This window comes from Chinchilla lanigera, unplaced genomic scaffold, assembly GCF_000276665.1.
Source record: "Chinchilla lanigera isolate Chin_1 unplaced genomic scaffold, ChiLan1.0 scaffold00036, whole genome shotgun sequence".
NCBI lineage: Eukaryota > Metazoa > Chordata > Mammalia > Rodentia > Chinchillidae > Chinchilla > Chinchilla lanigera.
Genome location: NW_004955437.1, coordinates 1,819,994 through 1,838,827, shown reverse-complemented (window position 1 = coordinate 1,838,827; position 18,834 = coordinate 1,819,994). Strand labels below are relative to the sequence as shown.

The 18,834-nt window shown below is 49.0% G+C and overlaps 2 protein-coding genes across 4 annotated transcripts; one reads left to right on the top strand and one right to left on the bottom strand.

Annotated features, from left to right (window-relative positions):
- Positions 1 to 51: 51 nt before the first annotated feature.
- Positions 52 to 5,490, bottom strand: Rps18 (ribosomal protein S18). 2 transcript variants are annotated; one of them, XM_005389480.1, is made up of 6 exons: positions 5,482 to 5,490; positions 4,427 to 4,525; positions 622 to 708; positions 445 to 546; positions 268 to 359; positions 52 to 170 (listed from the first exon to the last, which is right to left on the bottom strand). In XM_005389480.1, exons 1-6 carry the CDS (start codon positions 5,482 to 5,484, stop codon positions 95 to 97), a joined length of 459 nt encoding a protein of 152 aa, XP_005389537.1. In that variant the 5' UTR covers positions 5,485 to 5,490; the 3' UTR covers positions 52 to 94. The 2 variants fall into 2 exon arrangements, with proteins under 2 accessions (XP_005389537.1, XP_005389536.1); XM_005389479.2 differs by lacking the exon at positions 5,482 to 5,490 and adding an exon at positions 5,017 to 5,100.
- On the top strand, positions 5,213 to 18,473 carry Vps52 (vacuolar protein sorting 52 homolog (S. cerevisiae)). 2 transcript variants are annotated; one of them, XM_005389481.2, is made up of 20 exons: positions 5,214 to 5,554; positions 6,354 to 6,438; positions 7,529 to 7,581; positions 7,752 to 7,827; positions 7,990 to 8,057; positions 8,330 to 8,505; positions 8,704 to 8,854; positions 9,054 to 9,154; positions 9,267 to 9,399; positions 9,537 to 9,594; positions 9,836 to 9,969; positions 10,332 to 10,487; positions 10,944 to 11,062; positions 11,313 to 11,436; positions 11,642 to 11,737; positions 11,825 to 11,932; positions 12,098 to 12,163; positions 17,237 to 17,348; positions 17,559 to 17,677; positions 17,865 to 18,473. In XM_005389481.2, exons 1-20 carry the CDS (start codon positions 5,465 to 5,467, stop codon positions 18,009 to 18,011), a joined length of 2,172 nt encoding a protein of 723 aa, XP_005389538.1. In that variant the 5' UTR covers positions 5,214 to 5,464; the 3' UTR covers positions 18,012 to 18,473. The 2 variants fall into 2 exon arrangements, with proteins under 2 accessions (XP_013372339.1, XP_005389538.1); XM_013516885.1 differs by lacking the exon at positions 10,332 to 10,487 and having other exon boundaries at positions 5,213 to 5,554.
- Positions 18,474 to 18,834: the final 361 nt, after the last annotated feature.

Sequence of the window (18,834 nt, the reverse complement as noted above, 5' to 3'; positions counted from 1 at the left end):
CCCAGCCCCACCACCGCGGCCCTCCCGCGCCGAATAACGAGACACGGAAGCTGCGGGTACAGAAACTGTTTATTAGCGGAGAAGGCCCACAGCCTCACTTCTTCTTGGACACGCCCACGGTGCGGCCGCGGCGGCCGGTGGTCTTGGTGTGCTGGCCCCGGACGCGAAGGCTGCGCGGAGAGAGGCCACGGGTCACACACCCCAAGGGCCCGGCGCAGCCCCCAGCAAGCCCTGCTCGCCCACCGCAAGCGGGCGGCTCCCACTCACCCCCAGAAGTGGCGCAGCCCCCTGTGGGCTCTGATCTTCTTCAGTCGCTCCAGGTCTTCTCGGAGCTTGTTGTCCAGACCGTTGGCCAGAACCTGGACGCGGAGGTGGGGGTCGTGGGTGTCTCTCCCTAGCCAGTTCGCCTGCACCCCACTCCAAACCCCGGGTCTCCCCACACACCTGGCTGTACTTCCCATCCTTTACGTCCTTCTGTCTGTTCAGGAACCAGTCTGGGATCTTGTACTGGCGCGGATTCTGCATGATCGTGATCACACGCTCCACCTGCGGGCACAGCTGGTCAGGCGCGGGTGGCCACCTTCCCACGTGGGCCCAGCCCCTGCCCTTTCCCGTCCTCACCTCATCCTCCGTGAGCTCTCCAGCCCTCTTGGTAAGGTCAATGTCTGCTTTCCTCAATACCACATGAGCGTATCTTCGCCCCACACCCTGTAAGAAGTCTGAGAATCAGGCCCAAGTCCGATCTTCCCCTTATAACCCTGCTGTTCAAAATGAACCTACAATAATCTAGTCCTTCCCAGTTTGCCAAAGCACTCTTCTGTCACCCACCTTTCCAGATAGGTAGGAAGCCTAGCCACTGAACCGGAAGGAGAGGCAGGTGTGGTGGCACATGCCGGCAGTTCCAGCACTTGGGAGGCTGAGGCAATACATGCTGCCAAATTCAAGGCCAGCCCCAACTACTGTACAGTGAGATGGTCTCAGAAACCAAAAACGCAGACAACTTTGTTCTAGGTGAGGCCTGAACCCAAAACAGAAATGCACCACCCCTGTAAAAGCAGGACTCCTCCACAGCACACGTAGCTTGTCTGTGCCCTGTTATTTCTACGCTGTGAAGAACGATCCATTTCTCCAAGCTGAAGCAGCAACAGAGGGTCTTGTTAATAGGGTTGTTCCAGGCATAGGATTACTGTTTGTCCGGATTTCTCAGGGTCACGATTCTTTGGACAAGTCAAGAGACTGAAATTTCCCATCATCACAAATGACTGTCAGCACCCAGAAGTGACCCTTAACCTAGGGACCTAACTGCTCAAGTCATACTCGAAAGCAGCTTAAATTAATGCTTGTATCAGTGACAACACAGCAACACCCCATCACAAGCACACCTGTCATCTGAACTCATGAACCAAGCTTTGGTTAACCAAGAATGGTAAGCGGGCATGGTGGCGTGTGATCCCAGCACTGTGGAAAGCTGAAACTCTCAGAGGACTGCAAATTCAAGGCCAGCCCAGCAATTTGTGTGGAGCGCGTGGGGGTGGGGCGGGGGTGTCGGGATGTAGCCCAGTGTGAACGCCCTGGGGCTCAATGCCCAGTGTGTGTGTCTGTATGTGTGTGTGGTCCCCTGGACTAGGTAAATGCTCCCTTCTCCTCCCCACTGGTGCTTACCCAGACCCTCACAGTGTAACTTTATGTCCTCTTTGCCAAAGCAATTAGGTTCACTAGATTAGGAGACCCTAAATCTGGTGACTGGTGAACCTGAGCAGACACGACAAAGAGCCACACAAGGGAGACAGTGCAGTAGTGGCAGCTCCAAGTCAAGAAAAGCCAAGAGCCAAGGATGACCACCAGTAGACAGGAAGAAGCAAGCTTGGGCTCTTGGTCCCTTCACAGCGAGCACGGTTCTGCTGACATCCTTTTGCCCACAAGAGGTTTCTGTTAGTTGACTCAGTACATTAGGGTCTCTCTCTCAAATTTTCTTTCTTATGTGACAACTATATGCCTGACACTTATTTCAAACTGGGAGTGGGTGGTATGCAAAGCCAACTTTTCTCATTTTTATGTACATTTTGATACAGGGTCTTGCAGTTAAGCAAGCTGACCTGAAACTCATAACTCTCCTTTAGCATCCAGACAGCTAGTAGGAGATAGGGCGCCTGGTTAAATTTATACATATGCACCACCATGTCTGGTATGGCCAAATGTGTTGACAAACCCATGATCCATGGGAGTTACTTTCTCATGTTTACAATCTAAGGCCCCACTCATGTCACAAAAAAATCTGTATCAACTTTGTGCAGTGTTATTCATGGGGATTTTTGCAGGATAACAATTCCTCAACAAGGGCCCTGGGCACTTCCCAGGTAGTGACCAACCCAAAACCCTCCCTCCAGTTTACAAATAATCCACAAGCAGCAGCTGTCAAGCTTACTGAGAGGTGGTGTAGGTGGGAAGATCATCCTTAAAGAGTACAGCAAGTAGCTGGGCATGGTGGCGCATGCCTATAATCCCAGCACTCAGGAGGCTGAGGCAGGAGGATCGCTGCGAGTTTTGAGACCAGCCTGGGCTACAAAGTGAACTCAAGGCCAACCTGAACTGCAACCTGTCTCAAAAAGACATTAAAAAAAAAAAAAAAAAAAGTACAGCAAGCATCTGGGAGTGGGTTCCCACACTTGTAATCCCAGTACTCTGGGAGGGTGGGGCTAGCGCATCACGACTTCCAGCTCTAGACCCTGTCTCAAACCAACAACCAGGAAGGCATGAGCAGAGAGGAACCTCCCTCTCACTCCCTATGCTGACTCTCAAGTTTTATCACGCAGCCCCCATCAGTGTAAGCTTTCTTGGTTAAGGCACCTTCCTTAGCCACACCTTTGGAGGAATCCTTCTTGTCCACATACTCAGCCTTTTCCCTGCTCCATCTCCTTTCAGTGTTTCTGCCCCAACCTTTGGTTCTCTCATAATTAAACGGATGTCTCTGCTGACTTTCCACACACCTAGCAAAAACCTTTGTACTCACAGAAGCTAGGGGATGGCCTTTCCCAGTTAATAAGCAGGACGTCAGTATCACCAAGAGATGCTACCTCAGCCCCTCACCATGTACCCAAACATGCCCTGGACAAACTTTTCTACAAACATGAACTTGGCGTTCTGGACATCTACCAGGTTGGGCGTTGTACTTCTATTATTTGGCAGCTGTATTATCATACGCCCTGTATCATTTGGAAGTCTTCCACCAAGAGAATGAGATGGAGATAAAAGAGTTTGCTTTTGTTTGGAAAAAAAAAATGCTTCTCTCTAAGTTGACCACATAGCAGTCACCCCATCTTTTTACTTCATTATCTCAGGTCTGCCTTACGGTAATTTCCCAAACAGGCACTGTACTGTACACTGCCTAGTTAGCTTCAGGGTGTCCAACAGAAAGAAGCGGCTTTCCTCTAAACCTTCTGAGAACAAATGAAAGTTGTGTTCCCTGCAATACAGAATGAAAAGTGAGCACGACGAATTTCAAAGCTATGCTTCACTCTGTAATTTATCTTTTGCACCAAGCCTATGCGAGCATTCATTCCTCTAACTAAACAGGTGCCCTTCATTTTATGCCCTGTATAAAAAAACTTGCTACTTCACCCTTAATTCCTTAAAACCAGGCAACACTACTCCTGGTACCACCCCTTCCCTAATGCGGCCTGAACACCCACCATACACCAGAAGCTGGGGATGGTCATTAACACACAGACTTAGCCAGCCCCCATGCAGTCTACAATACTGATTCCCACAATTACGTATTTTGATTAAAAAAATAGTAATGCCCCCATTTGGAAGGCCTAGCATTCCCTAGCTTTGTGAAGCGAAGCATCTTAGGTTGCAGCCACCATTTCAATAGCAACAAGCCAAGACCACTGCTGGTCCCCACTTCAACCGGAGAGGAGGAGCAGTGACATCTGAGTAAATGCCCAGCTCACACCCACCTACTTCAACTTCACACTTGCTATCTGTAGACAGTTCTACTCGCCTCAAGATATATAGAAATCAGCCAAATTTTAGGGTTCATAAATTACAAACAAGGTGTCGTTATGATGTACGGGGGGAGAAAGATTAGGAAAAAAAAAAAAACAAAAAACGAATCTAGAAAGGACCTCTCAAAACTGACAGTCCAAGAAAATTTGAGGCAAGTCTGTAGGCAACTGCAGCCACTCCCCACCTGCCTGTGGGAAATGTTTTGGCTTGGCCTCAGACCACTCTCCGCCTTTTGTAGCTTTCCTTTGGTGATGAAAGTCCTAAGAGGTTTAGTTACTTCCTTTAGTTATTTTTCTCTTACACTAGGAGTTGAAGTGCTAAGGATGGGTCTTTATGTCCCTTCAGCCTTGTCTCTTTTACAGGGTAGGCTGGGACAGCCCACACTTCACCGGAATTCCTTACCCCTTCCTTGCTTTACCTTAATGGCAGTGATGGCAAAGGCTATTTTCCGCCGCCCATCGATGTTGGTGTTGAGTACTCGCAAAATGTGCTGGAACTTCTCAGGGATCACTAGAGACTGAAAGAGCACAGGGGAGAAATCAGAGACCCTGAACTATCATCAAACCGCAAGGTCTCTAAGGTAAGTAACCTCCAACAGAACACTACACTTATCACACTGGGAGCAAAGACCCCTCTCTCCCGCTTAGGTTCTCACACAACCAACTCCTCCGTCTTCAGAAAGCTGGAACACGAAACGATCAAGCCTGAGAAAGTGCAAACTCTGGAAAGCGCACGTCAGCCGTTCCGAAAAGTACGCTGAGGGGCGGAGGCCGGAGGGCGCCACAAACGCCCAAGCCTCTGGCAGCTTTCGTGCGCCCGGGGAGTGACCCCTCCTGGGCCCTGCTCCCCGGAATTCCAGTCTTTGGTCGTCCCTTCCCAGGGATGCGTTCGAAGGCTCCAAAGGAAAGCAGCAAGCCCTCCAAATAGGCCATCCTCGGTGTTCTGCCAGCAAACTTTCCCTGCCCGGGTTCCGATGTCGCCGGATCCCAGCACGGGTTCCAGTCTTACCATGGCGATAGCAGCAACAGCGGCGTGTAGGCCTCCTGCGGAAGAGAGAGCGGACGTGACGTCACGTTCTTATATAGCTTTTAGGCGGAAGAGGCGGAGTAATGAAGAAAAGCACTTCCGGATACTGCTTCAGCGGGAGTTGTGGTCTGAAAATTTGGATTGGGTATCACAACTTCCGGTGCGGCCCTTTTTTTTTTTTTTTAACCGTGGTGGAGTTCCTGGTGTGTGCGCTTCTAGAGTTCCTGCACGAGAGTGTGCATAAGACTGTCAGTTCTCATTTCCACTTTGGTGAAGTGGTCAGAGCTGAAGGGGCGAGGCTGGAGTTAAACAATTTAAATTCAATATATGGGAACAATTTCGGACTGTGCAAGACGCTCTGGGATTTGTAGTTCTGCTGGGGAGAACCGACTCGGCTACTGACAGCTGCCGGAAGTGAGGCTGCGGGGGAATGGCCGCCGCCGCGACCATGGCGGCAGCTGCGCGGGAGTTGGTGTTGCGGGCTGGGGCTTCAGATCTGGAGGAAGAGGAGGGTCCCCTGGTGAGAGCGCGGGGCTGTTTGTCCTTCGTCGTCTCCTGTGGTCGTCCTTGTGTCAAATAGGCCTGGGCTGGGTTTAAGCACAGAGGTTGGCGATCCCCTTCTACGGGTGATGCTACCTGTCTGGCTGCCCATCGCCTCCTTGGGTTGGGACCCGACCCTCAGCGGAGATCCGATGGACTGAGACTCAGGTTCCGGGGCACGGTTTCAATTTCCCATTCACATTTTTTGGGTAGGGAAATGATACAGTGTAAAGGTTAAGACTGCTTGGGTTCTGATTGCAGCTTTGCCATTCACAGGCTGAGTGTCCTGGGCAAGTTAACCAGCCTCTCAGCGCCATCATTTTCCACACCCATGAAGTGGAGGCGATAATAGAACCGATCATGTAGTTGTCGTTAGGATTAGATGAGTGCGTTTAGGACCTGGCACACTATGTGTTCGCTGACAATTCTAGGAAGTCGAGGCTCCCAGAAGTCTGGTAATAGAATACCTGAGGTATCAGGAATCTAAGGGTCCTAAATTCAAACGCGTCTGCCTTGTCCTGTACAATTTCTAATTTTCCTCATTTGCACACCTTTACTGCCTTTATAGAGTGCCTTTTTTTTTAAAACTATATGCTATGTCCATCAGCCCAAAGTAGTAGTACGTTGAGTAAATCGTGAGATTAGACCCTTTGGACACAGGACTGTGGCTCCCCAGTAAAAACCTCCCTCTGCCTCACCTGAGGGATTGGGGATATCCAGTTATATTTTGTTCTCCCTGATCTCCTTGGATCCCCTCCCATTAACTTGTCTCTCTCCAGGGAGGTGGTCCTGGGCTGCAGGAGCCACTGCAACTTGGGGAGTTGGATATCACCTCTGACGAATTCATCCTGGATGAAGTAGATGGTAAGTGATGTTATGGGGTGCAAGCAGAATATAGTAGGTCTCTCTTATCATCTAGAAATAATGTCTGAGACCTGAGTAGATAACTCCTTCCACTAAACTCTAGAGGTATTATGGTTTTTTTCCTAATTATCTATATGTATGATTTTAAAATTTGTTTGTTTATTTATTTATTTATTTATTCTTGTGATACTGGGGTTTGAACCCAGGGCCCCATGTATGCTAGGAAGTGCTCTACCATTGAGCTGTGTTCCCAGCCCTTTTTATTTTTGAGACAGGATTTGATGAGTTGCCGAGGCAGGCCTCAAACTTGTAATTCCTCCTGCCTCAACCTCCCAGATGGCTAGGATTACAGCTGTGTGCCACCACACCTAGCTGATAAAGTTTAATTTATAAATTAGGGACAGTAAGAGAATAACAGCAACAATAATAAATCAGAACCTAGGTGTGGTGGTGCACACCTGTCATCCCAGCACTTAGGAGGCTGAAGCAGGAATATCACCATGAGTTTGAGGCGACCCTGGGCTGCATAAGTGAATTGAAGGTCAGCCTGTACTACATAGTGAGACTCTGCCTCAAAAAACCCAAACAAACAACAAAGAACAAGAACAGTTACAGCAATATACTGTAATCCAGTTGCTGGAATCATTACTGTTGTACTTTGGTACTGTTATTTAAGTAGAATGAGGTAATTCGAATATAAGCACTTCCAACATGGATGATCAGTCTGATAACTGGGAAGGCATCTAAGTGACTGCCAGGCTGGTAGCGTGTACACCATGAACACACTGGGCAACAGGATGATGCACATCTGGGCGGGATGGAACAGGGTAACAAAGATTTCATCAAGCTACTCAGTATGGTGCACCATTTAAAACATATGCATATTTCTGGAATTTTCCATTTAGTATTTTTAGTCTACCGTTGACTCCAGGTAACTGAAATAGCAGAGTAAAACTGCATCTGAGGGAACTGTACCTGTAAGCTTTGAGGCATGGGGGCGAGAAGGAAGAAGGCGGGGACTGCTGTGCGGTCTCAGTGTGGGGAGAAGGAGCTGTGGAGCTGGACCCTTCTAATAAACTTCTGTTTCCAGTTCACATTCAGGCAAATCTGGAGGATGAGCTAGTAAAGGAAGCTCTCAAAACGGTGAGGTTGTCCACTCTACTAATCTGCCCCACTCCATCCAGCTCCCCCAAAGGAGAGAAAAAAATCTCTTGCTCTCATAATGTCACCCTACCCTCCAGCCCTTCACTGGCTCTGTCCCAGGGTCCCCCACTGTGACTTCCTCCTGACCTGTCATCTCTATGTTCTCCCAGGGTGTGGATCTCCGTCACTATTCAAAGCAGGTTGAGCTGGAGCTACAGCAGATAGAGCAGAAGTCCATTCGGGATTGTATCCTCCAGCAGAGAGACGGGATGGCGTTATTGGGACTATGTCGGGTGCAGTTGTAGACAGCCTGGCTGGGGCAGACCTCTCTCTGAGGTTTGTGTTGCCGTGGGGAGATTGGAGAGGATCTCTGCCGTCACTGTCAGGCCCTTGACTCTTGTGGCTTAGACATCCAGGAGAGTGAGAACATCGCGTCTCTGCACAACCAGATCACAGCCTGCGATGCTGTCCTGGAGGTTAGTAATGCAGCCTGCGGGCGCTGACAATGCTGATCCAGATCTTGACCTCTGGCACCATTCTTTGGCTTGTTAGCCTCAGGTGGGCACACGTACAGGTCACTTTCTGGCTGCCCCCAGCAGGCTTTTATTACTAATAGCATTTCCCTGTGACCTTTGGGGCACCTCATCATCTGCCACCCTCATGGGGTACTCACCAAGAAACTTGAGTGGCCCACTTGTCCTCTGCCAACCCTGAGGTTCTGCAGCGTCATCTTCTGCCCTCCCCCCAGCGCATGGAGCAGATGCTGGGAGCTTTTCAAAGTGACCTCAGCTCCATCAGCTCTGAGATCCGGACGCTGCAGGAGCAGTCAGGAGCCATGAACATTCGACTGCGAAACCGCCAGGCGGTTCGGGGGAAACTTGGGGAGCTGGTTGATGGTCTGGTGGTGCCCTCTGCTCTGGTCACGTGAGTCACTGGCTTGAAGGGTCATGATGTGCATAGTGGGTAGATGGGCTGGGGTGCCCTACCCTGTTTACTTTGGGGGTCTCCTGGCTCAGGTCATCAGGTCCCTTGTAGAAATTAGTGGGTGGGTTGACAACCATTTCTAACTGTGATGTGGTTGGATCGACCTTCTACTCCGCCCCACTCTTCCCTGCTCCCCAGGGCAATTCTGGAAGCTCCGGTGACAGAACCCAGGTTCCTGGAGCAGCTTCAGGAACTGGATGCCAAGGCAGCTGCAGTCAGAGAGCAGGAAGCCAGAGGCACGGCGGCCTGCGCGGATGTCAGGGGCGTGCTGGACCGGCTCCGGGTCAAGGTGGGGGAGGGAGTGGACGCCCCAGGAACTTGGCCCCGCCTGCTCCCGCAGATCTCATCCTTGCCTCTCTGGGTTCCCTGAACGTCTCGAGAAGTATTTGTTATTCTTCCTGAGGTTCACATCTGTCGCTTCCCCTGGTTTCTCCCGTACAGTGAAAGGGTTGCAACTTCACGCCCTCTGTTTGGTTCACCACATCTAGGCAGTGACGAAGATCCGAGAATTCATCCTCCAGAAGATTTATTCCTTCAGAAAACCAATGACCAACTACCAGATCCCCCAGACGGCCCTGCTGAAGTTCAGGTTGCCGCCCCAGGGAAGGGCACAGGGTGGCCTCTCGGCTTTGGAGCAGCCCGGCGTGGGCGGCTTGTTTCTTGGGAAGGCAAGGAGACTCACTTGTCCGTGGCCCCCCCAGGTTCTTCTATCAGTTCCTCCTGGGCAATGAGCGAGCAACGGCTAAGGAGATCAGGGATGAGTACGTGGAGACGCTGAGCAAAATATACCTGTCTTACTACCGCTCCTACCTAGGCCGGCTCATGAAGGTGCAGGTGAGGCCGAGGATCGAGAGGCGTTCCTGGGCCATGGGCTGGGAGGAGGCGACGTCTGGCAAGGAGGGACGGAGGGCAGGGACGTTTTTCTCTTGTGGGAAGAGGTGGTGAGCAGTGCTCTTCTTTGCTTTCTCCAGTATGAGGAAGTTGCTGAGAAAGATGATCTCATGGGCGTGGAGGACACAGCAAAGAAGGATATCCTGGAGCTGCCGGGCTTTGAGAATGGGAGGATGGCACGGGAAACGTACATATCATTTTGACACGTAGTTCTCCACTAGATTTCCGGGGGTGCAGAGATTCCCGGAAGCCCATCGCAGATGTCGGGGGAAGTGGGGCTGTGGTCCGGGTGGAGGGGTGTCTAGGTTCTGTCAGGCTGCCATTCCTAAATCCTTGGGCCCGGCGTGGCCTCATTTTCCTTGACTTTGACCCGCCGCACGATTCTTCTCCAAGCCGTCGCTCCGCAGCAGGAATACCATCTTCACCCTGGGGACCCGAGGCTCTGTCATCTCCCCTACTGAACTTGAGGCCCCCATCCTGGTGCCCCACACGGCCCAGCGTGGAGAGCAGAGGGTATGCAGAGGAGCCAGCTTCCGCTGGGAAGGGGACACCTTGGGCAAACCTTCCCTACCTTGGGGTCCCAGGGTAACCCCTCAGACATGGGAGCAGGCTGTCCCATCGCTCTGGGCTGCCGTGAAGGGGCTGGGCAGAGGGGGTGGCTCCTGAGGCAGCCGAGGGTGGCTGCAGCAGCAACATCAGTGCGCGAGGAGGCCGCTTGCTCTTCTGGCCCTGGGTCCCCGACCTTTTCAGTGCCCATTCAGGATGCTCTTTGCCGGCCTGAGGCTGAATGGGAGGGGTCTGCCGAGCTCCTTCCCCTGGGTTGCTGTTTCCGGTGCTGGATCCATCCCTCTGTCTCTCTTCTTTGCCTCTCCTAGTACCCATTTGAAGCCCTCTTCCGCAGCCAGCACTACGCCCTCCTAGACAATTCTTGCCGTGAATATCTTTTCATCTGTGAATTTTTTGTCGTGTCTGGTCCAGCTGCGCATGACCTATTCCATGCTGTCATGGGCCGAACGCTCAGCATGACCCTGGTGAGCTCCCTGATCCTGTGCTTTTATGCACCTTTGTCCTCATGGCATGGTGGGCTTCAAGTGGGTAGTCGTGACACCAGGAGCCCTCATTCTAAGACATTTAACCTGTACAGAGAGTGGACTCCTTTGACTCCTTGGCGTCCCTGAGCCTACGCCTGCTGCTTACCCACACTGGGCTAAAATAAAGCACCTGAAAACTTAAGGGCCCCTAAATCTTGGTGCTCTAACCCCTGGCCCCACTCAGTTCTGAGTTCTGCTGTGATTTAGCTTGTGATCCTGGTGATCTGGGAGGGACAAGTGGACGGTGGCCAGGGAAGGAGGGCGCATTTGCCTTTTAGGTCTTGCTCTGCCCAGGGCCTCATCCCCCAAGAAACATGCATTTATTCGTCCATAGCCACCGGGAACCACGGACTAACAGACACTCGCTTCCAATCTTTCCCTGTTCCCAAATCACAGAAACACCTGGAGTCCTACCTGGCTGACTGCTACGATGCCATTGCTGTTTTTCTCTGTATCCACATCGTTCTCCGATTCCGCAACATTGCAGCAAAGAGGGAGGTCCCGGCCCTGGACAGGTCACGGAGTTCTGGTCCTTGTTGCCCTGCAGGCTTGAGCCGGTGGGCTTGTGCAGCTCGAGCCTGGCCCGAGGGCTCCTGACCCGAGGTTGTTGACCCTTATTCCTGTTAGGGTACTCCCAAGGTAGCCACTGCTTTGTGGCTCACCTTCCCCACTCTCCCGGCCCACCATCAGCTGGAAGTCCGTCCCCGCTCCCTCTGCACCCCACGTACCTTGCCAGCTGACCTCTGGTTCTGCTTAAGCCCACAGGTACTGGGAACAGGTGCTCGCCTTGCTGTGGCCGAGGTTCGAACTGATCCTGGAGATGAACGTGCAGAGCGTGCGGAGCACTGACCCCCAGCGCCTCGGGGGGCTGGATACTCGGCCCCACTATGTGAGCGAGGGCGAGCATGTCTCAAGGATAGGCTCGAAGCTTTATGGGCGGGTACTGTGCCTGCTGGGCCGCACGACATGAGGGCAGTGTAGGTGTGGGACCACACTCCTGGGGAAGAGGGTGGCGGTCACATGGATGTTGTTGCTGGGGGCTGGAGAGGTTGAGTTGGTCGGGCCAGCGGTGGTTCTTCGCCTTCTTTCCCTAGATCACGCGCCGGTACGCAGAGTTCTCCTCGGCCCTTGTCAGCATCAACCAGACAATTCCCAACGAGCGGACCATGCAGCTGCTGGGACAGCTACAGGTGAGGCAGCAGGGCGGACCCCCGGCAGCAGCGAGGAGAGGCCGGGATGGCTGGGCCTTTTGGCATCCATTCCTCATTGGGTTTTAGGTGGAAGTGGAGAATTTTGTCCTCCGGGTGGCAGCTGAGTTCTCCTCCAGGAAGGAGCAGCTTGTGTTTCTGATCAACAACTACGACATGATGCTGGGTGTGCTGATGGTAAGGGCGCTCCCGCCTGTGTCCCCGCCCAGAGCACGTGGGCTTGCGAGGGCAGAGGTGATGTCTGTCTCGCTCAGTCTTGTCTGGGAGTCCTGCACAGTACCTGGAATCCGGGGTGAAGGACTGCTGTCCCCAGACCTGCCGTCACCCTGTGTGTTTCCTCAGGAGCGGGCTGCAGACGACAGCAAAGAGGTCGAGAGTTTCCAGCAGCTGCTCAACGCTCGGACACAGGTGGGGACGTGGGAAGGGGAGGGGACGGTTTTGTCCGCTGTACTCAGCTTACTGTGTGGAAGTTGGGGTACAGGGGATGTGGCATAATGGACCTCAGGTACACAGAATTGGAATTGTGTAACTGCAAGCTCACAGTATGCTGTCCTAGTGGTCTCATTTATTGCAATGAGTACATGTGAACATATCACACAATCCAAGAATAGCACCTTAGCAAAAATGTCAAACTGCATATTCCTTCTGCACCCACCCTCTCACTCTCATTCAGAGGTACCTGTTGACCTAAATATTGTGTTGGTCATGCTCTTGCTTCCCCCTATCCTTTGGGGTTTTGTCATGCTTAACAATAGCTGTATCTGCTGGGTGTGGTGGTGCACGCCTGTAGTCCCAGCTCTTGGAAGGCTAAAGCAGGAGGGTTGCCATGAGTTTGAGGCCAGCCTGGACTACATAGCAAGATCTTGTCTCAAACAAACAACAAAAACACTCAAAACATAATTATATAGTGAACTTTAAGAGCAAAATAAAAATATAACTCTACAAATATGGCAACACCATAATTAATTGTTGAGTACTATAACAACAGAATCAGAATTTTTTTGTGCATGATTTTTCAAATATTGTCAGGCTGTTGTGTATGGACGTAGCTCATTCTTGTTGACTGGTATATAAGGTTACATTGTGTGAATATACATATTCTGAGTGAACCATTTAGATTGTTTTTAGGTGTATTTTGTGTAGGGGGTACTGTGGATTGAACCCTGGGCCTTTGCCACTGAGCTACATCGCCAGCCCAGCCCTTTTTATTTTTATTCTTTTTTGTTTTTTTAAGACAAGGTCTTGCTGGGTGTAGTGGTGCTTGCCTGTAATCCCAGAACTGGGGAGGCTGAGGCAGGAGAATTGCCAAGAGTTTGAAGCCAGCCTGGGTTTACAAAGTGAGTTCTAGATCAGCCTGAACTGCATAGCGAAACTGTCTCAAAAAGACAAATAAAAGGACAAGGTCTTGCTCAATTGTTAGTTGCCCAGGCTGGGCTGGAACTTGTGATCCTCTTGCCTCAGCCTCTCTGAGTGCTGTGATTATAGGCATGCACCATCATGCCCAGTTGTTTTCAGTTTTTTTTTTTTCTTTTTTCTGCTATGAGCGTTGTTTTCTGAATAGTTGTATCTCTGAGTACACATGTCATCTGCTTTATCAAATGTTTCTCTTGGGAGCTGGGAGTGTAGCTTAGTGGTAGAGTTATTATTTAATAACTTAATGTACAAGAGGCCCTGGGTTCAATCCCCAGCAACATACAAGAAGTTTCTTTTAGGGGCTGGGGATTTAGCTCAGTGGCAAAGCGCCTGCCTGGCAAGCGCAAGGTCGTGAGTTTGATTCTCGGTACCGGAGAAAAACCAAACAAAAAAAAAAAGAAGTTTCTTTTAGATGTATATACCAGTAAGCCACTTTATTTTTATCATTTTATTTATATATTTGTTTGGATTCTTGAGACAGGGTCTTGCTATATATTTCAGGCTGGCTTCAAACTCACTATGTAGCGCAGGAGAAGATCACATGGCCATCTTCCTGCCTCAGCCTCCTGAATGCTAGAATTATAGGCATGTGCCACCATGTCCTACTAGTAAGCCATTTTCTATGAGAGAGGGCCAGATTGTTTTCTTAAATAGTTATACCAATTTCCTCCTTAACCAACAATATGTATGAATTTTCCCTGAGCCCCATTTTCTCCAGTGCGGTAATATCAGACTATCTTTGTGATCTCATTAAAACACTCACTAGTGTTTCAGATGTTTAGTAGCCACATGAATTTTTCTTTTTTATAAATGCAACATTTGACCTTTTAGCTGGGTGTGGTGGCACAAGCCTGTAATCTCAGCACTCGGGAGGCTGAGGCAGGAGGATCCTTGCGAGTTCGAGACCAGCCTAGGCTACAAAGAGAGCTCAAGGCCAGCCTAAACTGCATAGTGAGACCCTGTCACAAAAAAGGCAACGAAAAAAAATTGATCTTTTAAAAATTGGGTTGCTTATTGGTTTTTTTTTTTTTTTGATCTATAAGAATTCTAAAATTTATAAAAATTCTTGGGCCAGGGATGTAACTCAGTGGCACACCATCTACCTGACAAGCATGAGGTCCTGAGTTTGATTCCTGATACCAAAAAAGAAAAGAGAAAGAAAAGTATAAGAATTCTTTATATAGTCTACATTCTTATTTTGTATTGATTATATAGGTTCCGGGTATGTTCCTTTTTTTTGTTTTGTTTTTCGTTTTGCAATGCCAGGGATTGAACCCAGAGCCTTGCACATGCTAGGTATATCTGTCACCTTTTCCCTTTATAGGACAAAATACATATACAACTTTAAAGGGAAACGATTTACTTTGGCTCAGTTTCAGAGGGTTCGGTCCATGGTAGGCTGCGCTAAGGCAGAAATGTAACTGTGGAAGGGCATAGTAGAGGAAAACTAATCCACCCCCGGCAGCCAGGAAGTAGAGAGCCAGAGGAAAGGTACCTTCAAAGTCACCCCCAGTGACCCATTTCCTCCAGCCATGCCCCACCTTCTCACAGCATATTCAGCACATCAGTGTCCCATGATCTGATTGCCTCTGAACACATGAGCCTTTTGAGAACATCTTTAAAATTTTAAAAAAGCTTTAATTGTACATGTTTGCATTATATAACGATTACATTCATCACGGGGAGTTGGTACGTGTATATAACACATCGAACAATTCTTTTTACTTCCCTCTCCCCTGCCCCTCCCTCCATCTCTTGGTTGGGGTTTTTGATCCCAACCATACATAACACTAGGCAAACACCTTACCACAGAGTCATATCCCAAACGCTTTTTACTTTTTTGGTGTTGTCTTTAGATGAACAGAAATTCTTAATCTTAATGTGATTGAATTTATTTATTTGTTTTTGTGCTGAGGATCGAACCCAGGGCTTTAATGTACCTAGGTATAAATTCTACCCTTGAGCTGCATCCAGAGCCCAGGTATCAAGCTTCACATCATCTGTATCTTTACTGATCACTTTTGTGTGCTTGACTTTTCAGTAGTTGGAGGTGATGTTTTAAAATCCACAGATGAGTCATGTGTTTTATCAAATCATGTTTATACAGTTTCAGCTTATTTTAAGTTTTCAAAAGTGTGTAATTGTTAGGTTTTACTGGTTACAAGACATTTGTCATTATATAATGATCTTTTTTAACCTATTAGGGCTTTTTTAATTTTTAAAATTTTAAAAATTTTTTGTTACTAGGAATTGAGCTTAGGACCTTGTGCTTGCCAGGCAGGTGCTGTGCTGCTGAGCTATGTCTCTAGCCAGGACTTTTTTTAAATTAGGACTTTTTCTTGGAGCCTGTTATGTGTTGTGTGAATATAGCTCTGCTGGATTTTTCTTTTTTTTTTAGTGCTGAGGATCATTTTACTGTTTTCAGTGTTACCTTTAGATGAACAAAAATTCTTAATCTTACATGATTGAGTTTATTTATTTGTTTGTTTATTTGTTGAATGCTGGGGATCAGACTCAGTGTCTTGTATATACTAGGCAAGCATTCTACCTCAGAGGTATATCTCCCACCAGCCAACTATATCTTGGATAATACCTTTTTTTTGTCTTTTTGAGGCAGTGTCTTGCTATGCAGTTCAGGCTGGCCTTGAGCTCACATTGTAGCTCAGGCTGGTCTTGAACTAATGACAGTCCTCCTACCTCAGCCTCCCAGTTGCTGGGATTACAGGAGTGTGCCACCATGCCCGGCGTGATAATACTTGCCTGTTAGTTTATTTCCATTCCTTTAATTTTAGCTTTTCATGGTTTGTTTTAGTTTAGTTTGGTTCTGTTCTGTTCTGTTCTGTCCTGTGACAGGGTCTTGCTATGTAGTCCATGCTATCCCTGAACTCACTATGTAGCCCATGCTGGTGGCGATTCTCTTGCTTCAGCCTTCTGAATGTTGGGATTACAGGCCTGGGCCACCATGCCCAGCTGTCATGTTTTCATGTTGTGTCTTTTGTAAATAACACATAGCTGGAATTTTTAAAAAATACAGTTGGAGCATCTCTTCCTCTAATTTATGATTTTAATTTATTTGTGTTTACTTAATGGTACATTTGGACTTTTTTCTACCATGTTTAATTTTGTTTATCCTTTGTTTTCTGTCATTCTTGGTAGGTGACCAGAAAGGATGTCAGCACCCCTTTGTACTTTTTTTTTTTTTTTTGAGACAAGGTTTCACTATGTAGTTCAGACTGGCCTGCAACTTGAGGTGATCCTCCTGCCTTAGCCTCCCAAGTGTTAGGATCACAGGCATGAGCCACCATGCTTGGCTTATAATTATTCAGTTATATCTAACTTGCTGTTTAACTTGTTGATTTAAAAAATTACTTAATTCTAAAAAGTTCTATTTTTTTCAAGTCTGTCCATTCCATTAATCACCTGTATTTCCTCACATCTGACAGGTTTAGATTTTACACAGGTTTTATACATGGGACAGTTCTCATCCCAGCAGGCTTTAGAGCGCTGAGTCCGTTGCTTGTGTCGTGTTTTGCTGATTCTCATGGGAGCTGGCTTCCTTAGGTGTTTGTCCGATGATCATGTTCATTGCTTGATCTTCATCAGTGGGAGCTGCGAGGGTCTGCAGAGGGTTGCGGATATTTGCCCCTGGAGATGATTTGCCTCTGTTTTTGCAGTAGCTGAAAGATGCATCTATTGGCTCTACTTTGGTGCCTCTTTGAGACTCTCCCAAGAGACCCAAGTCCAGCTGCTGGACACAGGATAGCCCTGGCCATTTGTCTTCTGATGGCCCTGCCTCTCCCAGCTGCCCACTATTGGGCAGCCCTGACAACAATTCCTTGTTGTTCTGCTCCCAGCTCAAAGTTTAGTTCAGCGGGTGTTGGAAGAGGGGGCTTCTTGAAGATTTCCTCTACTGCTTGTGAAATGATCAGTACTACAATAGGTGACCTTTTGGAATTGAGGTCTTTGTTATGGGCATGGCCTTGGCCCCTATGCAATCATGATGGCAGAGCTGGGGAAATCTGCTGTCGCCAGGGCACTCAGCTCTGTGTTCGCTTGTGTGTCCTCCAGGAGTTCATTGAAGAGTTGTTGTCTCCTCCTTTTGGGGGTCTGGTGGCATTTGTGAAGGAGGCTGAGGCTTTGATTGAGCGTGGACAGGCTGAGCGACTTCGAGGGGAGGAAGGTATGACAGTGGCATGGTCATGGGGGGGTCAGTGGTTAAGGAAGTGGGGAAAAAAAACCAGGATGCAGATGATGGGAGGAGCAGAGCCAGAAAGACCTGAGTGGAAGGGCAGAAAAGGTTTGAAGGGGAGGACAGCTGTGTCTTGGGGAGACTTACTGGCTGGAAGTTTATCCTATCTGCTCCCTCTTGACACTTCTTTCCTACTGTCAGCTCGGGTAACTCAGTTGATCCGGGGCTTCGGTAGTTCCTGGAAGTCGTCGGTGGAATCGCTGAGTCAGGACGTGATGCGAAGTTTCACCAACTTCAGAAATGGAACCAGCATCATCCAGGTGACTGCAACTCCGGCGCCCGCCCCATCTCCCATCTCTGACTTTCTCCTCTTTTCCTTGGACATCACCTGAATACTCTCCATTTCAGCCCCAGCTAGGCCTAATGTTCTGGTGAGCCCTACCTTGCCCCGGTCATCAGCATTCACACCGCCCACTGTCTGATCTCTCGTTGACTTTCTCTGTGCAGGGAGCACTGACCCAGCTGATCCAGGTCTATCATCGCTTCCACCGGGTGCTGTCCCAGCCGCAGCTGCGGGCCCTGCCTGCCAGGGCTGAGCTCATCAACATCCACCACCTTATGGTGGAGCTGAAAAAACACAAGCCCAACTTCTGATGTGCCGGGATCTGCCGAGCTCTGCCTGCGATCCTCTCCGTGAACCTCTTACCCCATCCCGTGCCCTTCATCACCTGGGTGCCCCTCAGTCTCCCTTGCTTCCCAGGCCTTTGACATGCCTCACCCAGCCTCCAGGTGAGGACCTTGCCTTCATAGAAGCCTGCTGAATCTTCCGATGTCTTAAGGTTTTCCAAGACCACTTGGCCCTGGGCTTCTAAAACAACCGTTATCATTTTCTCAGTTTTGTCAACTTCTTTGCTCTTATACAGCCAAGGCTCTTTTCCTTCTACAAGCAGAAGCTTTCACTGCCTCAGTCTCTGGCTCACATAGCTCTATCGCCATGTCCTGAGGTGTGAAGACTCAACTTGGAATTGGTGGCCAGGGAAACTGCCTCCAAGTTACTGATTTTTTTCACTCAAAATAATTTATTTTCTGGCACTTTTTGACCTAAAGTCTCAATAACTTTTTTTTTTTTTTTTTTTTCTTTTTGAGACAGGGTCTCGTTGTGCAGTTCAGGCTATAATACCTTTTTTTGGTCTTTTTGAGACAGGGTCTCGCTGTGCAGTTCAGGCTGGCCTTGACCTCACTCTGTAGCCCAGGCTGGTCTTGAACTTGCAACAATCTTCCTGCCTCAGCCTCCTGAGTGCTGGGATTACAGGTGTGCGCTACCACGCCTGGCTAAGATCTCAATAACTTGAACACTAACCTATTCCTGGCTTGAGAATTACTCCAAGGTCAGTCTGCAGAAAACAATAAATTAAAAAAAAGAAAACAATAAATATTTGTAGGACATAACACCCACACATTGTTCCCTTCCTCCTTC

What these genes read in the sequence shown, in the direction of transcription:
- Rps18 (XM_005389480.1), bottom strand. An exon ending in GAGAGCTCACGGAGGATGAG is followed by an intron (nt 547 to 621) that starts GTGAGGACGGGA and finishes CTGTGCCCGCAG; the next exon opens with GTGGAGCGTGTGATCACGAT. An exon ending in AGGATGGGAAGTACAGCCAG is followed by an intron (nt 360 to 444) that starts GTGTGTGGGGAG and finishes CTCCGCGTCCAG; the next exon opens with GTTCTGGCCAACGGTCTGGA.
- Vps52 (XM_005389481.2), top strand. Translation starts at nt 5,465, where the DNA reads ATGGCCGCCGCCGCGACCATGGCGGCAGCTGCGCGGGAGTTGGTGTTG. An exon ending in CCTGCGATGCTGTCCTGGAG is followed by an intron (nt 8,058 to 8,329) that starts GTTAGTAATGCA and finishes CCCTCCCCCCAG; the next exon opens with CGCATGGAGCAGATGCTGGG. An exon ending in ATGGAACCAGCATCATCCAG is followed by an intron (nt 17,678 to 17,864) that starts GTGACTGCAACT and finishes TTCTCTGTGCAG; the next exon opens with GGAGCACTGACCCAGCTGAT.